The sequence below is a fragment of the Kogia breviceps genome, chromosome 13 (genome assembly GCF_026419965.1).
Source record: "Kogia breviceps isolate mKogBre1 chromosome 13, mKogBre1 haplotype 1, whole genome shotgun sequence".
NCBI classification, from domain to species: Eukaryota; Metazoa; Chordata; class Mammalia; order Artiodactyla; family Physeteridae; genus Kogia; species Kogia breviceps.
In genome coordinates this window covers 61,881,942-61,904,178 of record NC_081322.1, presented here as the reverse complement: position 1 = coordinate 61,904,178, position 22,237 = coordinate 61,881,942, and the positions used below count along the sequence as shown (strand labels likewise).

Here is a 22,237-nt window from a genome sequence, read left to right as displayed (position 1 = left end):
GTGACCATACCAGGACTGGCTCCAGCAGTGGACTTCTGCTATGGGCAAGCCTGTCTCTCTAACTCTGGGGGCAGTGATTTGTCCTGTGAGTCCAGTTCTCTGATGTACGTAAAAAAGTTGCTGCTTTTCAGTTGTTCAGCTTTTTTCTTACTGAGAAAATGGTAGAGATGACTTGCAAGCTCTTTCTATATCAGACGAGAAACTCAATGGGAGCTTCTTATTTAATATTTTTATTCTAATAAGATCAAAGAAGTAATTCTTTTAACCTCTTGGTGACTCATTCCAGTTTTAACTTTTATTTCAGAGCTTCCTTTATAAATTCTTATGGAATGACTGCATCTCCTTGTAAAAAATTAATAAACAGAAACCTCAATTAAATAGAGCTGGAAGACCAGGAGGGGAGTTCTCGTGCCCCGTGACAATAGCAGAGCCAAACAGGAAGAAGACCACTTCTCTTCTTGCTGGCAAGGACTCAGCCAAGGAAAAGCCATGGACTTTTTGATTACTCTAGCCTTCTCAACTTCCTTTTTCTCTCTGTGTAAGCATTCTCCTTCCCTTGCTGTTCGGGGGCTCACCAGGGTGGCCGATCCTGAACTGTAAGCTCTCTGCAGATCCCGGATAAACCCACCTTTGCTGGAGAAGTATCTGGTAGTCTGTTTTGGGTCAACATCCTTGTGGAGTATGTGTATCCCACCCACCTGGGAAGGGAAAGCCCAAAGGAGGTCAGAAAGCAGGGAGCTGGTATTTGCTATAGACTTAGGAAGACCGGGCAAACACAGTCTCCTGGCTACTTTGTTTTGGCAGCCACAGAATAAATTTACTGTAGTACTGAAGTAAAAAAAAAAAAAAAAAAAATCATACATACCCATCTGCAAATTGAACTATATAAACACCATCCAAAGTGAAATCTAAAAACAAAACAATCGTAAACACTAATTCTGTAAATATAAAACATGTTATACTTAATTCACAAGTAAAATAAAATTTGCCTACTTATTCCATACCAAAATCTATAAGCTCTTTTTAAATTTTCTATTATTTTCCTCTCTTCTCTCTCCCTCTATCTCTCTCTTATTCTCCCTCTCATTCTTTACACTCCCCTCTCTATGACTCATATGGTATGCAGCCTCTAAGATGGTGCCCAATGAACCCTGCCTCTTTCATGCCCTTGTGTAGTCCCCTCCCAACAAGTGTACTGACTTGCTTTTTTTTTTTTTTTTTTTTTTTTTGCTGTACGCGGGCCTCTCACTGTTGTGGCCTCTCCCGTCGCGGAGCACAGGCTCCGGACGCGCAGAGCCCAGCCGCTCTGCGGCACGTGGGATCCTCCCGGACCGGGGCACGAACTCGCGTCCCCTGCATCGGCAGGCGGACTCTCAACCACTGCGCCACCAGGGAAGCCCCTGACTTGCTTTTAATGAATACAATACAACAAAAATGTTGGGCTGTCACTTCCCAGATGACAATACTAAAGACTGTGACTTCTGTCTTGGGTGGTGGGGTCTCTTGCTCTCTGGCTTTGAGGGAACCTACATGCCATAATGTGAGTGTTCTTTTAGTGTGGCCTGAGGCCTTTGTGGCAAAGAACTTATTGGGCCATAACCAGTGAGGACCCAACGCCTGCCATCAGCTGTGTGAGCCTGGAGCTGAGAAGTGAATCTTTCCCCAGTCAAGTTTTGAGGTAACTGCAGCCTTTGCAGACTTGTGAAAGAGACGCTGGGCCAGAGGAACCCAGCCAAGCTGCCCCAGAATTCCTGACCCACAGAAAATGTGAGATCATACATACTTGCTGTTAGAAGCCACTACTTTTGGAGGGTGATCTGTTACATAGGAATGGACAATGAATAGCCCTTTTATATTCCCCTTTGTTCTGACTCTTTGCCATTTTGTGCAAGCTAAAGTGAACAAAGTATGAAGCTCAACTATTCGCATGATGATATTAATAATAATTTCAAAATTGAAAAGTTATTTATTTTTCAAATTATTTATATAGACTACTAGGTGCTGAAGTTCTCAAATGTATGAATTCCAAAAATCCATGCGTTTAAGTCCTAACCCCCGTACCCCAGAAAGTGACCTCATTTGGAAATAATGTCATTTCAGATGTAATTCGTTAAGATGACGTCTTACTGGAGTAGGGTGGGCTCTAAATCCATTAACACGTGTCCTTGTAAAGAGAGGAAATTGGGACTCAGGTATGCACACAGGGAGAATACCGGGTGAAGACACACAGGGAGAAGCCAGCAAAACACTGGGAAAGAGGCGTGAACACATCTTTCCCTCACAGCCCACAGGAGGAACCAATTCTGCTGACTCCCTTCCTCTGAAACTTCTAGCCTCCAGAAATGACAGAGAATACATTTCTGTTGTTTAAGCCAGCCAGTGTGTGGTACTTTGTTATGACAACCCTAGAGAAGGAAAACACATATGCATTTCCTTATTTGATCCTCAAAAACTCTTGCAAAAAGAAGGTCATTTGTTATATGGAATCTGATTACATCTACATCTATGGTGTAAAACCACAAGGCTTTCTTAAACTTAGCTTTTGTAATTTATTTCTAAAGTACTACGTTCTGGGAACCACGTGATTTCTTGTGTTTTCTCCCTATAAATATCAGGGCTTGCTCTGCTTTTCAGCAATCGTTGGACTTCAGCATGACTATGTCTCAGTTGCTGGATTATGTGGCAATTTTCTTTTTCTGTGTCTTAAAAGCCAGCTCTCTGGATACGTTTACTGCAGCTGTTTATGAGCATGCCGTGATATTGCCTAATGCCACCCTGACACCAGTGTCCCACGAAGAGGCCTTGCTATTAATGAACCAAAATCTGGATCTTTTGGAGGCAGCAATCACATCAGCATCAAAGCAGGTACCATTTCTCAAGAGTGCTGGCTTCTACGTAGAGAAAAGGGTGTGGTCTTAGGAGACAGAATCACTGTCAAGGTCAATTACATTTTAGAATGACATATGTGTCAGGGTAGCCAAGACCTTCTTTTACAGAGTCCTCCCTGCTCCTAGTGATTAGAGCAAAGACACTATTACATGCTTCCCTTGTAGTGAGAGCAACGTTTTGAAAAGAACGGCTGGTTATTAAGTGGCAACAAACTTTTGAGGAACTTGCTGTAAATTCAACAATTTTGTTGCTCTTTTCTGCTACAGATGGAGGGTGAAGGACAGATGGTGAGGGATCAGTTGCTATTCTTAGAGTGTTTGTGGCCTTGGTGTACTTTTGTGCTCTTAAGAGTTTGTAGGATTTTAGGTTAGTTCATATCACCCAGACAATTAAACGTAAATTGCATTGTGTATTATATACTTCATACTTCATTCTAATTACAAGACAAAAGTACATATGTTAATGCATAGTAAGTCCTTGAGTTGAATGAAGGGTTAAGTTTAAGTGTGTGGTTTGGATGAATATAGTTGAAATAAGCTATTTGTAGATCAGGTAAACAAGGGATATATAAAGTCTGATGAAAGTCATGGATATATACATATGACATATATCTATCAACATACATTCTTCTACATGCACAGATTTAAAAAGGTTATTAAGGGGACTTCCCTGGTAGTGCAGTGGTTAAGACTCCGAGCTCCCAATGCAAGGGGCCTGGGTTCCATCCCTGCTCAGGGAACTAGATCCCACATGCATGCCGCAACTAAGAGTTCGAATGCCACAACTAAGGAGCCGGTGAGCTGCAACTAAGGAGCCTGCCTGCCGCAACTAAGACCCAGGGCAACCAAATAAATAAATTAATTAATTAAAAGGTTATTAAGAATTCTGAGGTTCTTTTTCACCTTAGTCCAACTATTTCCTTAAAGGCCACACAGCAGCTTCCTGGATGGCCCTCCTACTGAAGGCGCCCAGGTGAGCTCACATTGTACCTCTAGGCCTGGCACCCTTCAGTTAACTGTGTCAGAGCTCCCTTCTGAGAAGCAGGATTCACATTTGCAGGGTATGAGGCAAGAAAGGCTGGGCGGAGGAGAGAGTGATAAATCAATCCTGACACACTCAGGCAAAATAATTGGCCAAAGGTCAGGGAGAGGGTTTATCCAGGGAAGAGTTAGGTTTATAGTTAACAACCACAGTTGGTGGCGCGCCTGAGAATAGCCTGGAAAAATATTAACAGCTATGAAAGGATGAAAAAGTTACATAGAAATGATTACTGTGGGATTCGAAAATGAAAGTGGTTGGGCAAAGAAAATAAATTATAAAAATATAGAAAGCAAAAGAATAAGGTGGAAAGAAAAACCCCGAATGTTTGTTCTTCAGCCACTCAGGTACACTTGCAGGTCCCATTTTTGACTGTTTACTTATTTGAGAAATATTTTGATTCAGCTCCATTTTTAACAGGGTGCACACATTATTGTGACTCCAGAAGATGGTATTTACGGCTTTAACTTCAACAGGGAATCTATCTACCCATACTTGGAGGATATCCCAGACCCTCAAGTGAACTGGATCCCTTGTAATAATCCCGACAGGTAAAGAAACATATTGTGCAAAATTTAACCATGAACATGAACTTACTTTACCTGGGAAAACTTTGTAGAAGATCACTGTATAAGATTTACTATTGACTCTAAGTTTTAAAATTTTTCATCTCCTACAGATATGTATATTAGGAAAATGAACATGAATTATGATATCACAAAAGTCAGGGCTGTAACATAACATAGAAATGATCAAATTAAATGTGAATTTCCACTGGGGAAATGATCTGGAGATGATAGCATAACTTAGGGCCACAGGGTGGCTGGCTAGAGGAAGAACCATATCCAAACTCACCTCTTCTGACTCCTTGCCAGTGAACAGAAAATTGTTTCCCTATGTAGGTCTGTACTTTTAAAACTATGTGAGAAAATAGTGAAACAGAGTCACATGTCAGTTTAAGATTAAAATTTTTCCTTTCACATTAATAAGATAGCTGGATGAGGTTAATATATATGAAATTCTTAAAGCTTAAGGTGATAACCTAGGAGGTGATATAGCAGAACTGTGTAAGTGGTTTACATCAAGTCTAAAATAAGAAATATGAAGTCTGATAAAAGTAGCACTATTATTTTTAATATAAGCAAAACAACACAAACTGTGTACAACATTTTAGAGAATCACGTCAGATAACTCACTTCTTTCCAAATGTATTATTGCTAAAATTGTAGGAGTTCCTCTTTTGGAACTCCTCTCCAAACCACACAAACAACTGTATCTGCTTATAGAGACACCTTGATTTTGACAAAGTTCAATATTATTTATCTTAATCAACTACCTTATATTTCATTACATCATAATGTTTTCTTATTTAACCATGTCTTATACCAGAGCTTCAGATTCTAAAAGGCAAGCACTGTTATGACTTCCATTTTGAATTGACTTCATTTGTTTCTGAATGAGTATGAATAATACTCTATTTTATGGATATAGTACAACATTTTGCTTGTCCATTTATCCATCAATGGATATTTGGGTTTCTTCTACCTTTTAACTATTGTGAATAATGCTGCTATAAACGTGAGTGTACAAACATGTCTTTGAGACCCTGCTTTCAACTTTTTGGATATATACAGAAACATGTAATTACTGGATCTTTCCACAATCATCCTACTTCCAAAATGTTCTTCTTTCATTCAAAATATTTTTTAATACCTCTTTTCTTTCAGGCATGTGTTTGGTGAAGAGGAGATGTGTGTCTTAGCCCCCGAATATCTATAAGATGTGACATACAAGATGAGCACATAAATGAATATATGATTATAGGTGATGATAAATGCCATAAGAATATACATGGCCTGGAGTCTTATCCTAGAATAGTTTCCTAGAACCAAATTCCCAGAAGCATGGACTTCCTCTGAAGTCTCTTCTTGTTTTAATCCTTCCCTTCTATCTATGCTATTTAGAATTTATTTTTGTGAATATCACATACGTTCAGGCAACTATCATTCTGAATTTAATTAAACACTAAGTTTGATTTTTTTTCCCCTCTTCCAATGAACACATACCAGATTTGGCCGCACCCCAGTGCAAGAAAGGCTCAGCTGTCTGGCCAAGGACAACTCCATCTACATCGTGGCAAATATTGGGGACAAGAAGCCATGCAATACCAGTGACCCTCACTGTCCCCCTGATGGTCGTTACCAATACAACACTGATGTGGTGTTTGATTCTGAGGGGAAACTGGTGGCCCGCTACCATAAGGTAGAATTCATCTGCAAATAATTCAACTACTGAATTGCTTACCAAAATACAGTGGACAAGAAGGGAAAAAAATCACCATTGTTGATAATAACAAGCTTACTTTAAAAGCAGAGGAGAGACAAAGCATAGAAAGTAATGATTATTTGTGGTAAGGTCCTAGAAAAGGGAGGTTTCCTGTACGTTTAAGAACGCAGGAACATGTCATTAAGAGTATGTGATAATCAGTAAAAGCTACCTGTTTTGAAATAAAATGTTGCCTTTTAGACTTTGTCCTTTTAATAACATGCCCTGGCAAAGGGTCAAGGCTAAAATGAAAAACTCCTTACCAGATAGACTTGGTTTTAAAGAGAAAGGAGGAAAGAAAGTTCTTTGTCCACAGAAAATTGTTATGTGTTCTTGGCAAATAGAAGTTATCTGTTTCACTCCTATGTCTCTAATATTCGAGAAGGTCTTAATAGATAAGGATTCCCTTCTACAGATCTATCAAATGTGGAAATGAACCCAAAGGCATAGCAATCCTATCAGCATAATGATCTTTGATTTTCTAATGCTCTTTCCCTGCAAAGACAGTGGTGGTAGATGAGATTGGCACTGTTTAATAGATGTGAGCTTGAACTTTTTTAGATGCAGTGATATCCGAGCCAATTTCTTAAAAGAGATTTCCCCCCATCATCTTCTGTTTATTGCAGCAAAATCTTTTCTTGGGTGAAGATCAGTTCAATGCACCCAAAGAACCTGAGGTCGTGACTTTCAACACCACCTTTGGAAAGTTTGGCATTTTCACGTGCTTTGATATTCTCTTCCATGATCCTGCCGTGACTCTGGTGAAAGATTTCCACGTGGACACCATACTCTTCCCGACAGCTTGGATGAATGTTTTGCCGCATTTGTCAGCTATTGAATTCCACTCAGCTTGGGCTATGGGCATGGGAGTCAACTTCCTTGCATCCAATCTACATTACCCCTCAAAGAAAATGACAGGTAACATGTCATCTTTAAGATTTTGATGTAATCAAAAAAGGAAAAAATATCATGTTCTTTCTAGCTAACATGTACTCCTTAATACAATGTTTTCCAACTCTTAATGGTTGCACATCTAGCTGGTGACATGCTGTAGAATCAATCTCAGCCTAAATTGTTTCATAAATTGCTTTAGTTTTATTCAACTTGAATGTACACTCTTTGTTTTTTTCAAAATTCACTACTTCTTACATGAAACTCTCTCTTCTTGGCTTCTTGGTGACATACTCCATTGGATTTCATCTCACCTATCTGTCCTTATCAACATATTTTACTGAAATTAATGAGATATATAGCTTAGAGAAAGTAAAATGTTAATATGAGTTTAGAATAACAATAACAACTATGCAACCCCTTTTTGCTTTACTGTTTTAAATGTCATTTCCAATTTCCAGGAAGTGGCATCTACGCACCTGATTCTCCAAGAGCATTTCATTATGATATGAAGACAGAGGAGGGAAAACTCCTCCTCTCACAACTGGCCTCCCACCCACATTCCCCAGCAGTAGTGAATTGGACTTCTTATGCCAGTGGTATAGAAGCCCCCTCAATGGGAAACCAGGAATTTAAGGGCATCATCTTTTTTGACGAGTTCACCTTCTTGGAGCTCAAAGAAGTCACAGGAAATTACACAGTTTGTCAGAAAGATCTCTGCTGTCATCTAAGTTACAAGATGTTTGAGAAGAGATCAGATGAAGTTTATGTACTAGGGGCATTTGATGGACTACATACTGTGGAAGGGACCTATTATTTACAGGTAATGATTGTTTTGGTGGCAGGGCAATTACTGGATAAAACAGAGGACACCCAGTTAAATTTGAATTTCAGATAAACAATGAATTACTTTTATTATAAGTATGTCCCACTTTGGGGGACATGTGTATACTGAAAATTGGTTGTTTATTTGAAATTCCAATTTATTGGGTATCCTGAATTTTTACTTGCTAAAACTTGCAATCTTAGATGTCAGTCCAATTTTAAAGTGGTTGGGAAGAGGCAGAACATTTACTTGCAGTCCCGGTGTTTAAAATGATATATTAATCAAATTACAGATAATTTTAATGAATAATTAACATCTAATATTTCTTGCCTGAACTTATTAAGGCATTTCCCATTTACGGTCACTAATGCCTATCTTGTTTTATAAGAAGCTTCAGACTGAGTATGTCCCGGAGACATATAGAGATGACCTCTGTGATGTACAGTCGAATAGCTGCGAAGATTCAGACATCTCACAGCCCTCAACATAAAGGGGGAGCTATTTTAGCCAGTTGAGATGGAACCCTTAAGAACAAGCTGCTTCCATGTTTCTCTCATTCTGCTTTTCTTTTCCTTGATCTGCCCCCCATCCTATCTCACCCAGATTATTGCAGTATCCTCCTAAGAGGGCTTCCCATCGATAGTTTTTTCTAATTGGCAAATCAAATTCCTTAACATAAAGGACTTAGGAAGTCTTAACATGTGCTTTTTCCTACTCTCTGTCCTCATCTCTCACTTCTAACCCCATGTACCCTGGGCTTCTATCATATTGAGACATTTCCCATCTACAGTGTGTCAGCATCTGTAGAACTTCCGGATGTTTGAACAGTTTTTTTTTCATTTGTTTGCTTTTTAATCTTTGATGGCCCCCAGCTACTCAACACTCATAGTGCTTTACAGGTGTTATCATCACCAAGATGGCTTCTCTGACACTCCCACTCCCCAGCTGGGTTAGGTAACTCCTCTATATACTCCCAAATATCCTATGCTTAACTTTTCCAAAGACATATCATGTCAAATAATGTACATACTTGTTTGAGACTGAAAGCCTTTTGAGTGCTGGAACCATGCCCACTGTGTAGCATTTTGTTTGCTGTATGATAAGCACCTCTACCAAAACTTGTTCATTTTGGCAAACATTTATCGAGTGCCAAATACATAGCAGGCATATATTTGGTGCTAATGTGATGAAGATGAATTAAGTATGGAGCCTCCTCTTGAGGAATTTAGTAGGGGAGAAAGACAGATGAACATAATATCAGTACAGGTTGGCATGTGATAGAACAAAGGCATATTTTGCTGTAGAAATACTAAGGAACTGCACTTGGCCTAATTTGGGGATCCAGGGAAGTTTCTGAAGACATGCTGCTTGAACTTATGCTATTTTATCCAGGTGAAGAAAAGTGGGAGGGAATTCTAGGTGGGGTTAAGAGCCTGAGCAGGGGGGTGGATATGTCAAAAAGTAGGGTATGCAAGGACAAGCAAGCAGCTGACTGTCACTAAAATGTAGCATAAGAAGCAAGGATGGGTGGAAGATGAGCGCAGAGGCAGGATTACATCCTGCAGGATCTTACCTCTCATTCCTAAGATGTGGACTTCATTCCATCAGTGATGGGTTTCTGTTGGAAGGTGTTCAGCAGGGGAATGATGTGATCACATCTGTTTTTGAGTAGATTGTTTTGGTTGTACTACGGATCGTGGAACATAGGACAAAATGACCAATTAGATTATTTAAATAGTCCTCTTAAGACCTGAACCAAGATTATGTTCGTAGGAGTAAAAGCAGCGTATGGAGTCAAGAAGTATTTAGAAAACTAAACTTAGTAGCTAATTTAGCATGGAACAGGAAAGCAGAATGAAGAGTCTAGAATGTGCCAGGTTTCTGGCAAGAGTGGCTGGATGAAATGTGATGCTTTGACAGATCAGGATTCAAGAGGAGGAGCAAATTGGATGGGAGTGGGGAAGATGTTCAATTCAGCTTTGGATGTGCTGGTTTTTAATTACTTTAGGGACATTCAGTTGGAGCCATCCAATAGGCTATTGAATATATGGGTCTGATACTTTAGGGAGGTACGAGATTTAGAAATATTGTTTTGAGAACCAGCAGGAGAAAGGTGGTGGTAAACCCACAAGAGTGAATTGCAAAAGCTGACTAAAACAGTGAAGAACAGTGAGCTAAAGGTGGAAGCTTTTGAAACTCCTGTGATTGGGCAGGAAATAAACAGAAGAATAGGAACATGAAAATATGTTTGAGAAATAAAGGAGAACTTAAAGAGAACTCTCATGGAAGGAAAGGAAGCAGAGACTCTCAGAAGAAGGAAATTGTGAAGTGTATTTGTGCAATATGTTTACCATTATTGAATGAATGAGTATAATTCTGGTGAAATCTCCTGGGCTCATAATGATAGAGTGAAAGATAGATTACAGTGAGTTGAAAAGTCAAAGGGAAGTGAGATATTGAAAGAGCGAGTGAATATTTCTTCTGCAAAAATCTTGTCTGATACAGGAAGAAAGGAAACAAGGTAGAAGCTAGGCAGAGAGGCCCATGCTTTTTTTGTTTTTTGTTCTACTAATAGATGAGAGAAACATGATTATCTTTATAGGCCTAAGGGAAAGAGCAACAAGAAAGGAAACGATGAAAATATAGGCGGAATCAATATTCCTTACCAGTGCTCTGAGGTGCTAGAAGAAAGGGGAAAAAAATGGTATAAAAAAACACAGGTAGAAAACATCTAATGATTGGAAATTCATTTTAAAAATTATGTTGTAGAAGAATATTTATTGCCATATAAATATTATCATATATTATGCAGCATATTGACATATATTGCATTATATATGTGGTATATATATATATGGTATTATATTGCCATATTTTTAAAATTAAAAACTTGTGATTTTTTTATTATTTTGTGATCTATTTTTAAGTTTAAAAAGCTGGTTATAAGACAATATAGCAGTGTCTCAGCTCTTCCTCCCTCTTTTCCATCCTTCCCTCTCAGTCTTGTCTGCTTCTCTGCCTGCCCCAGTGTCTTGGCTCCACTTGAAGGGATCCGCGGTAGGTCTCTTCTTGGTGTTGGGAGGTTGGTTAGTGCTGTCAAGTGAAAAGAAGTCCTCTTTTATTATTGCTGGACATTGATCCCCTAGCTAAGCCACTGGTGCCAGACAGGTTTTTGAACTTAAAATTCTAAATTTAGAAGCTTTCTTCATGGATATGGTGACTTTTTAGGGTTACCAAAACTGACTAAAAGTTCTGAGCATGTGGGTGATACTTGCCAATTTTAAGCTTCACAGAGGGATGATCTAGCTGGGCTTTTGATTAGGGGAATCCCTGAGGTAAGTGTCTGTAGAGACTTCCCTTTGGGATGATTAGGTTTTCCAGGTTTCAAAATTCTTCTATTTCCCTTCCTGAATAATTTTTTTTCTTTTTTTTTTTTTTTTTTTGGCGGTACGCGGGCCTCTCACTGTTGTGGCCTCTCCAATTGCGGAGCACAGGCTCCGGACGCACAGGCTCAGCGGCCATGGCTCACGGGCCCAGCCGCTCCGCAGCATGTGGGATCTTCCCGGACCGGGGCACGAACCCGTGTCCCCTGCATCGGCAGGTGGACTCTCAACCACTGCCACCAGGGAAGCCCCTGAATAATTTCACAAATAAAAACACAGGATGCCCAGGTAAATTCAAAGTTCAGATAAACAGCAAATTAAAAAAAAAATAAGTATGTCCATGCAATAGTTGGGACATATTTATACTAAAAACTAGTTTTTTTAGTTTATCTGAACTTCAGATTTAACTGGGACTCCTGTCCTGTAATTTATCTGGCTACCCTATTCCTGAAGGATAAATGCCTTTTTTGACAGCATATAGAGAGTCAAGTGAGGGAAATGACCTTGCAGGGTGGAGGGAGATGGTTTTACCATTCAGTTAGATTCATTCAAGGAATCCCCTTCAAATATGTCTTTCAAAACCTCCATCTAAACATCGTCTGCTTTACCGCTTCTGGAAATAAGTATTCCATTTTTTACTGGAACAGGGAAAGGGTAGTTGCCCACCCATTGGTAGGGACTCAGTATTGAGGCATTCTTAACAACTTCCCACAAATTTTCCTTTCTTCAAGCACCCCAATTTACTCCCAGCTCCTGAGGTACCTAGTGCTACCAGGGATGGAAACTTTTGAGCATTCTCAAAAGTTTACATAGGTTGATTCTTAGCTTTCCCCACAGTTAGTTCAGAATTTGGCTTTCTTAGGTCTGTTAAATCAGTTGCTATTTTTTAAATTGAACTTTAGTTGATTTATAATATAGTGTTAGTTTCAGGTGTACAACGTAGTGATTCAGTATTTTTGCAGATTATATTCCATTATAGGTTGTTATAAGAGAATAGGTATAATTCCCTGTGCTATACAGTATACTTTTGCTGCTTATCTATTTTATGTATAGTAATGTGTATCTGTTAATCCCATACCCTTAATTTGTCCCTCGCACCTTCCTCTTCCCTTTGGTAACCACAAGTTTGTTTTCTATATCTGAGTCTGTTTCAGTTTTTTTTAACACATTCATTTGTATCATTTTTTAGATTCCACATTCTCTGTCTGACTTATTTCACTTCCTATAATATTCTCTAGGTCCATCCACATTGCTGCAAATTGTAATATTTCATTCTTTTTTATGACTTAGTAATATTCCATTGTATATATGTACCTCATCTTTTTTAAAAATTAATTTTAATTATTTTATTTATTTATTTTTGGCTGTGTTGGGTCTTCATTTCTGTGGGAGGGCTTTCTCTAGTTGGGGCAAGCAGGGACCACTCTTCATCGCGGTGCACGGGCCTCTCACTATCGCGACCTCTCTTGTTGCAGAGCACAGGCTCCAGACGTGCAGGCTCAGTAGTTGTGGCTCATGGGCCTAATTGCTCCACGGCATGTGGGATCTTCCCAGACCAGGGCTCGAACCCATGTCCCCTGCATTGGCAGGCATATTCTCAACCACTGTGCCACCAGGGAAGCCCTGTACCTCATCTTCTTAATCCAATAGTCTGTTGATGGGCACTTGGGTTGCTTCCTCAGTTACCATTTTTTCATCAACACCCCAACTTCTAAACTTGTGCCATAATCTATCCTCCTGTTCTCCTAACCTTGTGGGTTTAGATCTTCCAAAAGTAATAATAATAATAAAGTTGGTTTTAGTAGGATTACAGAGGAACAAAATTGAAGCATGTGTTCATTCTACCTTTATCTGAAAGTTATTTGTATCCCATCTTGACACACTTGCCCTACAACGCTTGCTCTCCAACTTCAAAAGTGGAAGCAGGGAGACCAGTTAGGGGCTATTGCTTTAGTCAGGCAAGAAATAAAGGTGGCTTGGAGTAAAGCTTTGAAGATGCAGTACAGATGGAGTTACATGAAGATGGATCTTCCTTTTGGGGACTTTGCATATGCATGGTGAGGTGATTCATACACTTAAATTTACATGCAAATAGCTATGTAGTGTAGTACAGTATAGTATAACTCCGTTGGATAATGAGAGCTGTTATCATTATCCTGCTCAGGTATAAGGTATGTGACTTTTCCAGATCACAAGAATTGTCTCTAGATCAACTCTAGGACTCAGTACAAATTTAAAGTTCTTTCATTGTTAGAAATAGGCACTAAGGTAGAAATTAAACTAGTGTCTAAACGTTTTAAAAATAATCAAACACTTTTGATTATTAAAAACATGGCTAACTTGAAAACAATTAGGGTATAATTGTTCATGACTGTAGACCAAGGATCTGATTATTTCTTTACGTGGTTTAATTTGTTTACAGTTAAATTGCAGAAAGCACTAGGGTCTGAATTCCTTTATTTTTATTACTAGTTGCAATAGTATTCAGCAACAAACCAGATTAATCTAATGAGGAAGTATTACTATAACAAACATTATAAACAAAGGGGCATAGGCACTTTTTTCAAGGTCAAGAGAATGTTTCAACTGGCTTTTGTAAGACTTACTGTTTTGTTTTTATGTTCCTAGATTTGTACTCTGTTGAAGTGTAAAACAACGGACTTACACACTTGTGGTGATTCAGTTGAAACGGCTTCCACCAGGTTTGAAATGTTCTCCCTCAGTGGCACTTTTGAAACCCAGTATGTCTTCCCTGAGGTGCTGCTGAGTGAAATTCAACTTGCACCTGGAGAGTTCCAGGTACGATTTTTTGCTTAATATTACCAATTCATTTTATGTAAGAGGAGGCATCTTTTGAGTCGAAAACCTGCCCAAGTGCTTACAGATATCATGAAAATCTTCATTTGGAAAAGGTAAAATTGTCCTTAGGGCTCACCAAGGACACTGAGGACATGGGATCTCTTGTCTAAAATTCCCTTAGAGAAAAATGAGCATGTCCTTGAGAATAAAGAACTATATCTCATTGTGGGGACTTCAGGGAGTGGGCTGGGGTGTTTAAGGTCTGTCAAGTAGAAAGGCGACTCAAGAAGAGTTTCAGGACCAGTCTCACCAGAGGAAGCCTCTTTGTATCACTGGGGAGGGATGGCCTAGGGCACCGTGTGACCGTCGGAGAAAAGGAAAGAAGGAAAAGCTGAGAGAGAATTGGACAGTCGCTGAATTGGCAAGAAAGCCAAATCTTTGTTGTTGTTGTTGTTAATATGCAAGAAATAATTTATTACTGCACAAGTGCTCTGTCCAGCCACATTCTCCTACTGACTTTTCCTGCAGGTTCCACTCTCACTCCCCTCTCCTCGTCCAAACAGTTGCTGTGGGGAGTAGGGAACAATGGGCATGTAGGGAGGCTGTGGTGAGTGAGTGTCAAGGAAGATAGAGGCTCAGCCCAAAACCCCCTTAGTCGAGCCCGCCTGACCCTTTGGAGGAGTCTTTTTCTTGTCGGAGAGAACAAGATTTCTCTCTTATTTCTTCTCAAATCCATTGTTTTATGTTTATTAGCTCATCAGATGCTCTCTCAGAGTAAATTATAAGATATAGATTATGGGCATTTCAATAATAAATGAATCAGTACTAATTCCATAGCTCCAATTTTTCCTATACTGTGTACCATTTCACGTACTTCAGATGGAATAGAATCTGGCCATTAGTTTTACTGTTTCTTCATCCAGTTGTACTGAATTTTAAGAGTACGTTGTGAGGTTGTATAACTGAAAGTTATTCTCAGTCAACTTCCCTGTGTTTTAAATAGGTGTCAAGTGACGGACGCTTGTGCAGCCAGAAGCCACTATCTGGACCTATCTTGACAGTAACTCTGTTTGGAAGGTTATATAAGAAGGATAATGGGAACATATGTATGTGTATAACTGATTCACTTTGTTGTAAAGCAGAAACTAACTCATGATTGTAAAGCAGTTATACTCCAATAAAGGTGTTAAAAAAAAAAGAAGAAGAAGAAGAAGAAGGATAGTGCACCAAGTGCTTTCTCAGACCTCATGGCACAGGCACTGAGAGTAATGCACATAGTTGCCAGACCTATTGTGTACTCATTAAGTTGGTAGAATATTTACATTTTCTCTCTTTTACTTCAGATCATTTAAATGGATGTGAAAAGAAGAATGGGTCTGGGATTTTGATAATAGTGGTCATGGTCTATCATATCAGTGAATTACTAATACACTTTTTCTTTTGTTTAGACAAATACACACATACACACACAAGCGTAACAATATAAGCCAGATAAATAGTGAAAGAATTTTGAAAGGTAAAATCTGTAAAATGAGAACAACAATTATACCCACCTGTTAGGTTTTTTTTGGTGAGAATTAAATAAGTTACTGCAGTTAAAGTGCTTAGACAAGTTCCCAGCTCATGGAAAGCACTCTCTCTATATATATGTTAGCTATTACAATGATATAGGACTATCACAGAAAAACCAACTGTGATGTATTTATTGCTGAAATTATATCACCTCTGATTGTACAAAGTGCATATATTTTCCAACAGTTCAGCCTCTCTGCATATTTCAGTTAGAAAATCAATGAACTCAACATCAGCCAGTTGGGTGTGGCTTGAAATCTAGCACTAAGGTATCCCAGAAGGCAGCTGGGCTTACGTCTAGGAATCTGCTGTAGAGCCTTAATGTTTTTTATGTGCTTTTCAGTGGTGATTTCCTGCCTATTTAGTGCTTTGCCTATCTTGTCAACCTATTAGCAAGCTAATAGGGTGGCTCTAAAATAGACATTTATCAAATCTGTCCTGTTATTCTGTTTTTGCATGAGCTAAGAAAGGTTTTTATGTTTATAAAGTTTTGAAAAAGAAAATAAAAAGAAGACATTTTGTGACACATGAAAATTATTTGAAATTCAAAATTCAATCTCCATACCTAAAGTTTTATTGAACACAATCGTGTTTATTTGTTTAGTATTTTTGATGGTTGTTTTCATGCTACAGTTGTGGAACGGAGTAGATGTGATAGATACCACATGGTTAAAAAGGGTGAAAATATTTACTACATTTACAGAAAAACATTGCTGTCCCCTGCTCTAAAGTATTAAATAACAATGGATTATAGTATTGAAAACCTTTAATACAAATCAATAGGCAAATAGTCCTTGAGTGTCTTTCTTGTAATTCTTCCACCCAAGGAGAAATAAAATATTTCAATTTGCTTTCTGTTATATTAACACCACAAAAGGATTACCTTTAATAATTTATGACCAGGGCTTCCCTGGTGGCGCGGTGGTTGAGAGTCCACCTGCCGATGCAGGGGACACGGGTTCGTGCCCCGGTCTGGGAGTATCCCACATGCCGCAGAGTGGCTGGGCCCGTGAGCCATGGCCACTGGGCCTGCGTGTCTGGAGCCTGTGCCCCACAAGGGGAGAGGCCACAGCAGTGAGAGGCCTGCGTACCGCAAGGGGAAAAAAATAATAATAATAATAATTTATGACCAAATATGCCTATTAGGCTAATACCCCAAACAAGTGAATATAATTTTTATAAACATGATTAATATCTAATCATTATAAGATACCACATCATAGTCTTTTGTTGCATTGGTATGTTCTAAAATTTTTGAAAGAAATTGTTAGTTTTTATTTTCAAATTTTTCCTGGAGATCAACTAAGAACTACTTATATTAATATACTATCTGATATTTTTCTCTGTGACAACTTTGCTTACTTGTCTGAGAACGATTTTTCTTAAAATTTAACATTGCAGCAGTGAATTCACTTTAAAAAATGTTATTTACTACATCCATACCCAGCTCTGATTACTTTTTCACTCTGGATTTCTTTAATGCATATATGTGTTTAATCATAGTTTTGATGTGTTTTTCTAACTGTAATTTTTCTTTCTTCTGCATAAAATATTTGTGATGCTCATTTGATACAAATAACCCAATTCTAAGAAAGATCAATGCTCAAATATACTTTAAAAAAAATCTATTTTTACCGTGATGAATGTAAATGGTCCAGAGAGAAACTTTTGACCCTTCCTTATTTAATGATATAATTTAGGTTATCATCTTCATGATGATGTAACACACACACACACACACACACACACACACACACACTCTCACTGTGGCAGCCCATTCCAAGATGCCCCCAATGATCCTCACCTCCAGTCTCCATGGAGAGATTCTCCATGATTAACTCTTCTGCTCTTATTTCTTATACAATTTCTGAGCCTTATCACCTACAATAAGTCTGAATTCATTACCACTTTTATTATAACACGTATCTTTTACTCTGTTCTTCTTAAGAATCCCAACAATTCTATTTATGTAATATGTTAGTTATTTTCCTAAACAATACATTTCAGTTTTCTTATGAGCTGAATTATGCGCCCCGGAAATTCATACATTGAAGTCCTAACTCCATACCTGAGAATGTGACTGTATTTGGAGACAGGGTTTTAAAGAAGTAAAATGAGGTCATTAGGGTGGGCCCTAATCCAATATGACTGGTGTTCTTATAAGAAAAGCAGATTAGGACACAGACATGCACAGAGGGGAGACCATGTGAAGACACAAAGGAAGATGGCTCTCTACAAGCCAAGTAGAGAGGCCCTCAGAAGAAATCAGTCATGCTGACACTTCTAGCCTCCAGAATGATAAAATAAATTTCTGTTGTTTAAGCCTGTCTGTGGTACTTTATTATGGCAGCCCTAGAAAACTTATACATATTCCAACACTCTCCCTCCACCTTGATTTTCTACCATTAATTGAACCTTGAACAAAATGTTTACCTAGTAACAATATCCAGCTAGCCTGGCTCCCCAAGATTCCACTAGATATTCTTAGAGAAGCATTGCTGATGAAATGATAGTGAAGCCACTATCTTATTGGAGATCTTCTGGAGTTAGGAAACCAGAAAGTCATATTGATGAAATTATGCAGTCAATCTGGCATTAAACACGTTCTCTTTTAGTAAGAGCAGAATCTCTTGACATTATACAACTTAGTGAAACAAAGAACAACTCTGAAGTCAAATCATCTCTCAACTGATAGAATATCCATATAGCCCTGATACAAACCTCACAATGTACAAAATATGACCTTCTACAAGGGAAAGCAGGGCACTGGCAGCAGTGATCCATGCCAGCAATACACCTTTTGAAATAGACATTTTTGTAGCAGATGCTTTTCCTAAAAAAATACTATATAATCCAATAAATATATAAGTAAAATTCACCTTGTGCTTTTGGATGACATTAACTGACTTAAAAAAAAAACCTATTTGAAAATAAGGAAGCTCCTTATGTATTTAGGAATAGGAATCAGCATGATAAGCCTCAATACCGTCCTACAATTTTAGTTTAAAGCAGAAAACATGCTGATGCATATCAGTAATAGGTTTAAAATACTGAAGGCTTCAAAAAACCCTAAATGTTTCTTTTTCTGTTCAATCTTAACAAATGTATTAGTTATCCATTGTGACATGTTATCCATTGTGACATAACAAGTTACACCAAACCTAACACCTTAAAACAATAAACACTATCTTATACAATTTCTTAGAGTGAGGATTACTTCAGGAATTGACACTACTAGGAAAAAGGGTCTTTAAAAAGCTGCAGGGCTTCCCTGGTGGCACATGGTTGAGAGTCGGCCTGCCGACGCAGGGGGCACGGGTTCGTGCCCCGGTCCGGGAAGATCCCACATGCCTCAGAGCGGCTGGGCCCGTGAGCCATGGCCGCTGAGCCTGCGTGTCCGGAGCCTGTGCTCCGCAACGGGAGAGGCCACAGCAGTGAGAGGCCTGCGTACCACAAAAAAAAAAAAAAAAAAAAAAAAAAAAAAAAGCTACATGTTTACTTAATGAGCCAATGTTTTTTTTAATCATCAAGGTTTTTTTCTCCTAATAATTTATAAAAATATGTATTAAAAATGGAAAAATCCACTTAAATAATCGATGTGTTTTGAATATCAAGAAGAACATGGAAAAGGTCAAATAGGAAATCATATCAATATCAAAAGCTGTTCTGAAATACAGCATTTGACTCCTAAACGGAAAATAACTGTTCATTCCTCTCATTTCCTTTGATCCTCTGTCTTGTGGATGTTCTGGGCATGTTCCAAATGCATCAGTTTAATTTTTGTTTCTGAAAAGAACAGAAAATTTTTAGGTGGGGAAAATACTTCACATCCACTAGTAATACTTAGGCAGCATGCTTCTGTGTACAATGGGGTTAGTGATTTAGGTAAAGATGGTGCAAAACCAAATCTGTGTTCTAATAATTCTATTCTTACCTGGTCGTGGTTAGCATTATTAAAGTGAAACGTAGTAGATAAAATAGTAAGTAAAGGGCTTCCCTGGTGGCGCAGTGGTTGAGAATCCGCCTGCCGATGCAGGAGACACGGGTTCGTGCCCTGGTCCGGGAAGATCCCACATGCCGCGGAGCAACTAAGCCCGTGAGCCATGGCCGCTGAGCCTGCGCGTCCGGAGCCTGTGCTCCGCAACGGGAGAGGCCACAACAGTGAGAGGCCCGCATACCCCCCCAAAAAAAAAAAAAAAAAAAAATAGTAAGTAAATATGGGACTTAATAAATCTAAATAGCACTTTAAATATGAAGACAATTATCACCAAAACTTAAAATGTGAGGAAAACAACCTATACGTTAACAGTGCTGCAGTGTCGTGCTATTATTTTGTATAGCATTTTATCATGGTAATTTAAAGATTAAACAAATAAGAACTTGTACTTTTGAAAACTGAGATCTGCTATTTCACCAAACTTGTTCTTAGTGAATCCAAAGACAGCATCATGGAAAAGTAAATAAGATCTAACGTGAAACAACACTGAATGGGAGGGAGGAAAGAGAATAGCAGGGGAGGAAAACCGTCAGAGTTCCCCATAATCTAATAAAAATATGGTACTTTTTTTTTTGAACTAAAGATGAAGGTTTTTAAAATGGAGAGTAATGGAAAAGAACACGTGTTCACTCATCCATATGTGGGCGCGCAGACACACCTTGGTGACCACACACACAGGCCATAGCACGTGTGGGAGCACATAGTTGGACACAGGTGTATATTAAAATGTGAGTCAGTGTGTTTGTACTACTAGGAAAGTGTTTATGACAGAAAGGTTTGTTCAGGTATGGTGCTCTCAGACAGGAGACAAACGAGTCTCTTCAAAAGAAAACAATCAAAAATGCACCCTACAGGGAAATGTGCTTGGCTTGCACTCGGAGGGCTGAGGTCTCCTGTGCCACAATCTCATTTTCTTTCAGCCTCCAGGCATGGCAGGAGCACTTGGCTGCCATACTGTTCTTTCTACTCATAGCTCAGGACTTGGTAAATTTCAACAGCCAATGATAAAGACTTTGTGAGCTTCCCTAGTCGTGGACTGTGGTTTCAGTACAACCTTAGAGAACCTGGGCTTCCTACAGTCAAACACTTCCTGGGCATGGATGCTGGAGAAGCCAAGATCTCAATGATCTTGTTCATACCCCACAGGGACGTGAATGGTGTCAGGATCAATGGGACTCCACGTCTGGTGGTTTTTTGACAATAGCTGACCTGGACTGATGGGATTCTTCATGCAGTTTTGAGACAGGATGATGGGTGAAGAGAGCCCAGATGCCAGGACCAGGATAGAAGGGCCAGCTGAGCAGCCGGCCACAGCTCCAGAATGTGGAGGCTATGGCCATGATGACAAGTTCTCACATTCTGAGTGCTGTAGAACACCGACTGGGGAACCAATGGACTGTGACTCTTTATCCAGCTCTTTGTCTTTTTCTTTATTCCTCATTCAATGAATCTTTGTGATAATAAGAGAGCTGCTTCAATGGCTTGTTTAATAGAAACTTAGGAAGACAACAGAGGTGGGAGAGAGGGATTCATGTGGGCTTAAGATGGGGACATTTTCTCCATCTCAATTCATTCCTTTTTTAAAATTTTTCATAAAAAATCCCAAACCTCTCAAAATGTTGCTATAGTATTTCCCTCCTTCCTTTGCTGAAAGCATTCACTTTCAAGATGGTGGAGAAGACAGGGAAAGGAAAAAGTTCCTTAGATCTCTGAATATATCTGTATAAAAATTAAAAGAAATAAAAACATAAACAAAACAGAACTTCCAGATTCCAAGAATCGCCAATCCTTGGAAAGGGTTCAAAGTACCTGTGGTCTGCTCACTGTGGTAAGGATGTTTCCACTTGTCTTGAGACCCGGGTCTCACAAAAAATTCAAAATTACAAAAAAGAAAGAAAAAATTAAACAACTGCAAAATGCAAAAAATGTCCCAGCGGGAACGCATGGCCCCCTCAACCTTATTTCCTGGAACAAGGGAATATCCCACCCCTCACACCCTCAAAAGATGGTTCCTATTTTCCAGCCCTTGATAGCTCTTTAGCACTCATTGCATTGGGACATCCATGTGTAGTGGCACCAACAAGAGTTGAGTTTATTTTTAAGATATTTCAACTGTATTTTATTATTGCTAGGTATAATAATAATATTTCAAGGATTAACTATTAAAAGATAAAATGAGGCATATTAAATGTTCTAAGAGTTTATTTGAGCAAAAATCAATTTGAATGGGGCAGCACCAAACCAGAAGTGGTTAGGAGAGCTACACTGACAAGAGTTAGGGGCAAGACTTTTATAGAGAAGATGAAAAAGCAAAGCAAGAAATAATTTTATTGGCAATAGATAATTCAAGTGGCTGCCTTATTTGGGAAAGGCTAGTTGGCTGTTTGTGATTAGTTGTCCTTAGGTTTCGATTTCTTAACTTCTAGGCATTTACAGGCTTAGGTTTTAGTTTGCTTACATAGGTTGCTAAGGTATTAGAACCGCCTAGTGTAATGGCTTCCTTGTTTAATTAACTTA

The 22,237-nt window shown here is 38.9% G+C and overlaps 1 protein-coding gene across 2 annotated transcripts; it reads left to right on the top strand.

Moving 5' to 3' along the window:
* The first annotated feature begins 2,632 nt into the window (after positions 1–2,632).
* VNN1 (vanin 1) lies at positions 2,633–16,919 on the top strand. 2 transcript variants are annotated; one of them, XM_059082903.2, is made up of 8 exons: positions 2,633–2,865; positions 4,348–4,478; positions 5,997–6,189; positions 6,879–7,170; positions 7,605–7,966; positions 13,981–14,151; positions 15,155–15,261; positions 15,374–16,919. In XM_059082903.2, the coding sequence occupies exons 1-8, from the start codon at positions 2,653–2,655 to the stop codon at positions 15,462–15,464; spliced, it is 1,560 nt and encodes a 519-aa protein (XP_058938886.1). In that variant the 5' UTR covers positions 2,633–2,652; the 3' UTR covers positions 15,465–16,919. The 2 variants fall into 2 exon arrangements, with proteins under 2 accessions (XP_058938886.1, XP_066866904.1); XM_067010803.1 differs by having other exon boundaries at positions 15,155–16,919.
* The last annotated feature ends 5,318 nt before the right edge of the window (positions 16,920–22,237 follow it).

Coding starts and splice junctions, on each gene's coding strand:
- VNN1 (XM_059082903.2), top strand. CDS start 2,653: ATGACTATGTCTCAGTTGCTGGATTATGTGGCAATTTTCTTTTTCTGT. Junction 4,479..5,996: donor CCTTGTAATAATCCCGACAG/GTAAAGAAACAT, acceptor AACACATACCAG/ATTTGGCCGCACCCCAGTGC. Junction 7,967..13,980: donor AAGGGACCTATTATTTACAG/GTAATGATTGTT, acceptor TTATGTTCCTAG/ATTTGTACTCTGTTGAAGTG.